Consider the following 9,342-nt stretch of genomic DNA (forward strand, 5'->3'; position numbering starts at 1 on the left):
ACAACCTCCGCAATACGTTGCAAGCTTCATTTTTTGTCGAGACAGTGTTCTGTGCAGTTTCTAGTGCATCATGTCAAAGCTAACAGAATTCGAACGCGGGCAAATTGTTGGGGCCCATATGGTGGGTGCTTCCGTAACCAAGGTAGCCGAGGTTTTTGGTATTTCGCGACGCACAGTATCCAAAATTCTTACCGCATCCGATAAACACCAGCTGGACGGAAATGTGTGTTAAGTGATCGAGACAGACGAACATTGCGTAGGATTGTGATGAAAAATAAGAGGACTACAGCTGCAAAAGTGGCTGCCGAACTGAATGTCACGCTCACAAACCCTGTCAGCACCAAACCAGTACGAAGGGAACTACACAAGCAGCGTATTTCTGGACGACCTGCAATTCCAAAGCCACTCATCAGTGATCAGTATGCCACTAAGAGGAGAATGTGGTGCCGAAGTCCTAAAACCTGGACTATGGAGCAATGGAAGATGGTCATTTGGTCGGATGAGTCCACCTTCACACTGTTTCCGACTTCTGGCAGACTTACCTCTGGAGAACGCCATCCCAAGCTTACGATCGAGATTGTTTGCTGCCAAGAGTGAAACATGGCGGGGATTCGATCATGGTATGGGCAGCCATATCGTGGTATTCCGTTGGACCCATCATTACCCTGCAAGGTCACATCACTGCCGACGACTATGTGACCATTTTGGGCGACCAGGTCCATCCCATGGTGCAAACTTTGTTCCCTAATGGCGATGCTATTTACCAAGACGGCAATGCCCGTGTTCACACAGTTCACATCGTCCAGTACTGGCTTTCTGAGCACGAAGATGAAGTGTCACGTCTACCATGGCCCCCACAATCGCCAGATATCAATATTATTGAGCCTTTGTGGTCTGTTTTGGAGAGCAATCTGCGTGCGCACTATCCACCTCCATCATCGATGACAGAGCTTACCATGTTTTGCAGGAAGAATGGTACAAGATTCCCTTGCAAATCATACAGGACCTCTATTTATCCATTCCAAGCAGACTGCAAGCCAGAGGTTGTTCTACACCATATTAGTCACGGTAATGTGTTTTTTGTTGGGTGTTTCCATATTTTTGTCCATCCTCTGTAGTTTAGAGAACATATCGGCCGGGGTTAGATTTCCGGCTGGGACAAGAGGCTTTTCTCTACTCCACAGCCTCCATACCGGCCCTGGGGTCCACCCAGCTGCCAATCCAATTGACACCGGCTGTTATTTCCTAAGCGTGAAGCTGACATCTCTCCTCCGTCCAGTGCCGAGGTCAAGAGTGATGGAGCTGTACCTTCTCCCCTTCATATGTCTTTATTCCCGATGCTAAATTAATCACGCACAGGGACGACTTCACTTTTCCCTTAGCCCTACTTCATGCTATCGCCATATAATTTCCTGCTTGACCCATAGGTTGTTGGAGCCCCCAGCTCGAGGTATCGGAAACCGAACTGACATTCCCCTGCCTGACCAACCGGACAACAAGCAACGGGAACATAAGCGTTCAAAAGATTCCTTAGTGGGGAAGGACAAAGAGACACAGGAGATTAACAAGAGTAAGGAAAATGAGGAGAAGATTGTAGTTTCTGACAAAGAAGCTGTTGACAGGAAGAAATTAAAGAGCGAGTTAACTGAAAGGATTGAAGAGAGACGTTCAGTAAATCAACACGAAATTCCAGATGTTACAAGAAGGAAGAATAGAGAGAGCGAAATTCCTGAAGCTGTGAGAAGGCAAAGAGAGACCAGTAGAGATGAGCTGGAATTAGAGAATATCTGGACCCCACGGCCTCGATCTTGGGAAGCCCCGACAGAATCCGAGAAGGGTTTGAAGGCCTCGCTACAATTTTCTGTTGCCAGAAGACGAGAGAGCTCTGGGGAACACGACTCTGGCGTGTCGGAGGGGAGTTTCAATGACGGCAAGCAGAATTTCACATCTCCACTCCTTCCTCGAGAGGACGACAGTCTTCTGCATGGCAGTTCTGAATTGATGCTAGTCCTCCTGCCTGAGACAAGGGACATGCGCAGTGAAAAAGGTAGTAGTAGTAGTACTAACAAGAACAAAAATTTCTCCAGAAATGTTCTTTTGGCCCCCATATGCACATAGCAAAATAACATACTACAATCCATTCACATATGAGCACTCCTATATGTACGACTGTGCGCGAGGAAACGCATTTTTTTAAGGTTAATTCCCCTTCTTAGAGCTGTCGAATGTATAACACACCTGTTTCGAATTCGAGGTTTTACGGGTTCGAATCACTCTTCAGATATTGACTATTCTTACAGGATCTTTACGGCTCCAGATAAACGTTGATAGAGTTCATTGTGATTGGGCTGAACTGATTGCATCCACATCCCTCTCAGTTCATAATTTGCGATGCTCTATCGTCCTAATACTGGACGCTAAATAAGCTGTTGTATTTGAAAGCGCTGTAAAGTAAACCAGGAAACAGTCAATGAACCGAATTCATGTGTAGCCTAAGTATAATCAATGAAATTGAAATGTAATAAAATTGCGCCTGTAAAATATTTAAAGATATAATAATAATAATAATGATAATAATAATAATAATAATAATAATAATAATAATAATAATAATAACGTACTTCTGTTGGCTTATTTTGGACTTCACCCATCGTCTGGAATGTAAAAGACAAAAGACCACGACGTTTGGAGACTGGATCTCTCTCCGTCTTCAGGTGGATAGGGAAGGATAAACCTACCCAATTGGGCCCGTTAGAAAGAGCTATTCTCAATCACTGAACAAACTCCGGTCTGTAGAAAAACAACCTATGAACAACCGACAACCGGTTCCATCAGTGGGAGAAAAGAATAAAATCACAGTAAAAACACGATAGAAAATGTGTGCCAAGCATGCACTTGTCAACAATGGAAAGAAACAGAAGTATATGTTAAATTTCATGAATTCAGTTAAAAACGAAAGAAAAAACTGGATAATGCATGCCTAATCTGCGTGGATAAAGAATCGTGCCACCATGGCGACTTCCTGGAATCGAACTAATCCCCGGAACAAAACTTGCAGGAGTAGTGGAACCACTAATATTCATAAAATTATATTTTTGATTTGTTAACCTCTTCATTGATGAGGAGTGTTATGGCGCAAGGGTTATGTACAAGTAGATATGCTGTTTTGGGTAATGTGGAATAAGTGTATCTAGACTTTAAGATTAAGAAATAGAAATGATGAAACGTACCAGGAAGCTTGGGTTTGCAAAGAAGTGTAACAGGCTATAGCTTAGTAATCAGAATGTTAGCGCGACAGCGTAATAACGCTGACATTGAGGAAGAAGCTATATGAAGTGAGTCATAAAAACTATGACACGAGGAAAACGCTGAGTCGGGTGGGCGGTAGACCTGAAAGAGCCAACCCCCTTTCGATAAACAGCCAATGAGTGGGCCACACCGACCCAAAATCACGTCAGGATGGGCGGGTGAATACGCCCTCGGAACCCAGCGAGTCAGCAAAAAGAGGGTACATAAACTCTAGAGGAATCGATCAGAAAAATTATTATCATTAATTGTCAAAGAGTTCAGCCGGAGGCTATGGCCGAGAGAGAGAGATGGCGCTGAGTAGAGGTTGGGGTGGTGTGTGCCTGTTTCATCAGCTCAAGTAAGTGGACTTACTCATATAAGCCATGAACATTAAGTGTGATAATATTAAAGTGCAAACCCTAGGGAGAGAAAGTGAAAACTAGATGGACTAGGTTTATAGAGAAAGAGAGACAGAGGTATAGGATACCCAATAGCAGGGTGACAGGAGTAGAACTAAGGTGTACTACAGGATAATAACCCACATGTAATGCGAACCGGCAGACGTCGGCAAAGTGTGTATATATTATGTATATAGCGACATAGGCGAATAGAGTAGGATAGAAATGCGCTGTGATGTTAATTGAACATAGCCTCCCCTCAAGTGTTACCCTCCTCCCTGAATGTTCCTGCATCTCCCGAATCCTGTAGGAGAATCGCAAACTCATGCCAAGGCGGTAGCTACGTCAGTGATTGTAAATTTACCTGAGCCCCTCCCTAAAATTTAACAAGATAGTGACAGCAGTGAGACAAGCAATCCACCCCTGTCGCAGAAGAATAATAATAAGTGGTGGTAAGGAGGGTTACCTCCACGCCCCCTGTCACCACGGCGTAATAAGGGGGATCCATATGGGAGAAATATCCAAACTGGGTTGGCTGATCGGATTGGATGAACATGCCATATGAGCTGATTCTTTGTACTTTCTGTATCTGCTGTTACTTTCAACATCCAAGATCCTAGCTTCATCCCAGCTTACCCTGTGACCTTCTTCATATGCATGCTGAGCCAACCTGGATTTCTCTAGAAGACCCTGCTTGAGACTGTGCCTGTGTTCACGGATTCGAACAGCCAGTGATCTGCCTGTTTCACCAATGTAGCTTCTGCCACGTTGACAAGGAATGCTACAGACGCACTGCGCCGTCTGTTGAGGATCCCTTTTTGCTCTCGTTCTCACGAGCGAAGATCGTAAAATGTGTCTAGTTTTGAAGACGGCCCTAATATTATACTCTTATCTATGCGCTTGAACTTCTCAGAGATTCCCTTGACATACGAGATGTACACCGTGCCAAGAGGCTTTTCCGTGAACACAGGCACAATCTCAAGCAGGGTCTTCTAGAGAAATCCAGGTTGGCTCAGCATGCATATGAAGAAGGTTACAGGGTAAGCTGGGATGAAGCTAGGATCTTGGATGTTGAAAGTAACAGCAGATACAGAAAGTACAAAGAATCAGCTCATGTGGCATGTTCATCCAATCCGATCAGACAACCCAGTTTGGATATTTCTCCCATATGGATCCCCCTCATCCATGAAGAGGTTAACAAATCAAAAATATAATTTTATGAATATTAGTGGTTCCACTACTCCTGCAAGTTTTGTTCCGGGGATTAGTCTGATTCCAGGAAGTCGCCATGGTGGCACGATTCTTTATCCACGCAGATTAGGCATGCATTATCCAGTTTTTGCTTTCGTTTTTAACTGAATTCATGAAATTTAACATATACTTCTGTTTCTTTACATTGTTGACAAGTGCATGCTTGGCACAAATTTTCTATCATGTTTTTACTGTGAATTTATTCTTTTCTCCCACTGATGGAACCGGTTGTCGGTTGTTCATAGGTTGTTTTTCTACAGACCGGAGTTTGTTCAGTGATTGAGACTAGCTCTTTCTAACGGGCCCAACTGGGTAGGTTTATCCTTCCCTATCCACCTGAAGACGGATACAGATCCAGTCTCCGAACGTCGTGGTCTTTTGTCTTTTACATACCAGACGATGAGTGAAGTCCAAAATAAGCCAAAAGAAGTACAGTATATACCATCGTCAGAATCCTTTCAAGTCTATCCAATAATAATAACGTCGAAGATAATGATGACTATGGAAAAGACGAGGACGATGAAGATAATTAGGTCTGCAATAGGAGTGTCATTTCATGTTCTATTTCCAGATGCCGAACGGAACACGAATTTCGCGATTTTCGGGGATTCCAGTATACCGCCTCCGCTGTCTCTGTCGGCTCCGGAGATTGGAGGTGGTGAGCCTTGGGTGACCTCTCCATTGCGGAATGCTGTCAGCTCCACAGAGCTCCTTCACGAGCAGGCCATGGCGAGATTCTACCAGGCAGTGGCTGCGGAGGAGGCGGAAAAGGCGCGGCAGAGGAAGGAGGTCACGAACGAAAAATCTGCAGAGCCTTCCATCAGTTGGAAAGTAGCTGTAGAGTTTTCTAGGAAAGTGCAGGAACATCCACCAATACAAGAGCTGACGTGGCACCAAAGAAAGCAAAGGACAGTGCAAGACAGGCGGGCCAGTTTGGAAGCCGCGTCTCATACGACGAGATCATTGCCACAGCCTGAGTTTGACATGAAGTCGACACTGAGCCGGAAGGAGCCTGCTAAAATTACCACTGAGGAAGAAGAGGATACAGTGTTTGAAGCGATACGGATAAAAACAGCAACTGAAGTAGCTGAAAGTAAATATCACTCCACTTTGGGTCACAGGGAAGAGGAAAGGATTAAAACAAAAGCACGTGAAAAGGGGGAAGAAATACAGGAAAGAGACTGGAAAGTGAAATTTCAAGAAGAGGACGAGGGGGATGTTGAGGAGGAAGAATTAGGAGAAGAATTATATGAAGATGAAGAATTAGAAGAAGAAGAATCATTAGAAGAGGAGAGCAGTGAATTTGACGAAGAAGAAGAGCTGTACAAGAGTATGGAAGAAGAAGAGGAGATATACCATCCTAGCAGCTTAGGCACCCGCCACATTGAAAGGTTCGCCGAACAGGAAGACGATACTTATCATCCAAGGGATATGGTTCCTTATGCGTCTAGTGTAGAGGTTCCTCTGGCAAGAGCCTCAGAGTGGCAACATACAGCATGGTCCACCGACGATGCCACTACTGCCCTAAAATCTATCTTGAAGCACAACAGCAAATTCCAAGAGGACTTGGAAGATACGAGACACGAGTTGTCTATACGAGAACTGGAACGCAGTCCTCCGAAGTCATTTCGAGAGAGTCTACCGAAAGACTTGGTGCCTTCTTCTATTTCTGAGAGACATTCTCACTGGCCATCATCTCCTTTCGAGCCACGGAGTCCTGAACTGCCTCAACCTGTAGAACAACAAGTATATAATGCAGAAGAATTTCGAGTGCAGGACGATATAAGATCAATACCTTCAAAATCCGCACCTTTCTTACAGCAGATCGCTAGTTCTACAATCGAATCTCGGATTTCACCAACAAGACCTAACACCCATATAGCAGCTCCCATCATCTTTGCAACAGAAAGAACCATCCACACAGGAACACCGGCTGCTTTATCCGCAGAAGCGTCCAAGAATAAACTAATGCTAATAAGTAAATCCTCTAACGAAGAGGACACAGAGGCGAGTAGAGCGGTGGCCGACTACTACGGAGACATCATTCGTGATCATGCTCGTCCGAAGAAAACTATCAGACAGTACCTCAACACTGCGGAAATGAAGGCTGCTGCTTCGATGTCACAGAACCAGGGGGAAAATTTACCGACACCCACTCCTCAGGTATCGCGAACACCAGAGGCAGAACCAGAGTTAGAATTTAGTTTGGAGGAGCAAGTAGTTACAGCAGAGCAGAGTTCATATAACAAATTTACTGCTCAAGTTACAGCAGAGAAGGGTGCACCTGACAGACACACTGCTCCAGTTACAGCAGAGAAGAGTGCACGTAACAGATACACTGCTCCAGTTACGGCAAAGCAGAGCACGCATGACAGATACACTGCTCCAGTTACATCAGAGCAGAGTTCATATAACAAATTTACTGCTCCAGTTACAGCAGAGCAGAGCACACATGACAAATACACTGCTCCAGTTATAGCAGAGCAGAGCACGCATGACAGATACACTGCTCCAGTTACAGCAGAGAAGAGCACACATGACAGATACACTGCTCCAGTTACTGCAGAGAAGCATGCGCGTGACAGATATACAGCTCCAGTTACAGCAGAGAAGAATACATATGACACATACACAGCTCCTACTACAACAAAGAAAAGTGCATCTGACAGATATACTGGTCCAGTTACAGCAGAGCAGAATTTATATGGTGGATACGCTTCTCCAATTACAGCAGAGCAGAGAGAATATGATAGATGTATTACTCCAGTTCAGCAACCACCAACACGGTGTAGAAAATCCAGAACTCCTGATCTTGTTCGCAGTCGACAATCTTCGAAAGATCGTTCTCGTGTGCCTTCAACAGAGCGATTTCCTGCCGAACTGCCCAGACGCTTTCCAGGCTTCGAACACCGTTTCTTCCCGGAGAGGCATGGACCCGAAGAACCCGAGAATTCGCGTGCCGTCTTTCCTAAGCAGGATGAACAGTTGCAAGTGGCAAAAAGGAAATGGCGCTCAGTTGTCGGCTACCTTGCAGACTTCGCCATGTTTCTCGTGGCTTGTTGGCTGTACGCCTTCAAGGATGAACGCCTAGCAATTCCAGTCCTAGTCCTCATGGTATACCGACAATTGCAAAAAGCCATACAGAGAAGATTACCAAAATTACCTTCATTACCTTGGAAACGGAGCAGTTAATAATACTGCAGACATTATGCATATCTGGAACTGTGATTGTGTCAAGTTTCGTTTTGACTTATTCCATTAAACTGAACTTTGTATGCAACAGAGCCAGTCATCAGGGGGCTAAATCTGTACATGTATCTTGTGGTCCAATTAATGGTAGTTTGCAGCAGCGAGTGGCGCCGTACTCCTTACAGTTCTCCTTGTATATGAAAAGTTTCTTTTAGACTAATTTACTTAAAAAATCTCTAAGATTTCTTTTCATTAGTTCAAGGTACAATGCTAAGCTTGTCGATGAACTGGAGACTGGTTAGTCTGTTAGTTGTGTAGCTGTAGAAAGTAAGGTCGGGAGGGGTAGAAGTTCTGTACCTCTCGTCAAAGTTGTAATAAAATTAACGTAAAAACGCTCCGTCTGTTGCAGCGCAACACGTTTATCACGAATAATAACTAAAGAAAATATTAATATATTTGTTTTATTATTCAACTAATTTTAATTTCCAGAAATTCAATATATTTTCGGACAGATGCAATAATTTTACTGATCGATTGATGGGCCAAATATGAAGAAGTGGTGTGGCTCTTCACTAGAGTGCCTTTTTCAAATCTTAATAATTCTACAGTTATTCTGATACATTTACCTACATATGTAAATATAAAACTTTATGTAATATCTCCAGCAGTTGCATTTACCGAAGTCACTGCAACGTGCAAAGTTCTGACATTGTATCAATGTTACGTCACTCTAAATCAAATGGATATTGGCAATATACTTGTGCATAGAATATCTCAAAGGTAGCAGGCGTACATCCAGCTGAATAATACATTAGTTGCACCATTTCCTTATCTTAAAGACGTGCAAATCACGGTCTCCAATTGTGAGTGAAAAGCGCCCTAATCTTAATCCAGAATTCCTTTCCATTTAATAAATTTTAATTTTGTGCTGGCGATTTTCTTGTATTTTAAGGAACCCCAGCAGATTCCAGAAATTAGTTATTGGACCTGGCAAGGTAAGAAATAAAGTTTTCTGCCCATGCTACCTAAAATGGTTTGCGAAGAAAGACACAATATGCCAGTGTTATGTTCACGTTCTTAAAAAATGTATTCTACAAATTAAAGAATGAGTTTATAAGTCCATAGTTATTAGATCCCAGTCGAAGTGTAACAAGATTGTGTAAGTATATTTATGTATTATTGTTCAAACGGTCAATAAATATGGCGTTAAAATTAA

The 9,342-nt window shown here is 43.5% G+C and overlaps 1 protein-coding gene across 2 annotated transcripts in view; it reads left to right on the forward strand.

Moving 5' to 3' along the window:
• The window catches only part of LOC111871980 (titin homolog), a 46,260-nt gene extending 36,918 nt beyond the window's left edge, over positions 1–9,342 (forward strand). For both annotated transcript variants that reach the window (XM_023865427.2, XM_023865428.1), the window contains 2 exons: positions 1,428–2,047; positions 5,509–9,342. In XM_023865427.2, the coding sequence (XP_023721195.1) occupies positions 1,428–2,047; positions 5,509–8,129 (3,241 nt within the window). In that variant the 3' untranslated portion in view covers positions 8,130–9,342. The remainder of the gene's footprint in view (positions 1–1,427; positions 2,048–5,508) is intronic.

This window comes from Cryptotermes secundus, unplaced genomic scaffold (assembly GCF_002891405.2).
Source record: "Cryptotermes secundus unplaced genomic scaffold, Csec_1.0 scaffold2529, whole genome shotgun sequence".
Classification (NCBI taxonomy): Eukaryota; Metazoa; Arthropoda; class Insecta; order Blattodea; family Kalotermitidae; genus Cryptotermes; species Cryptotermes secundus.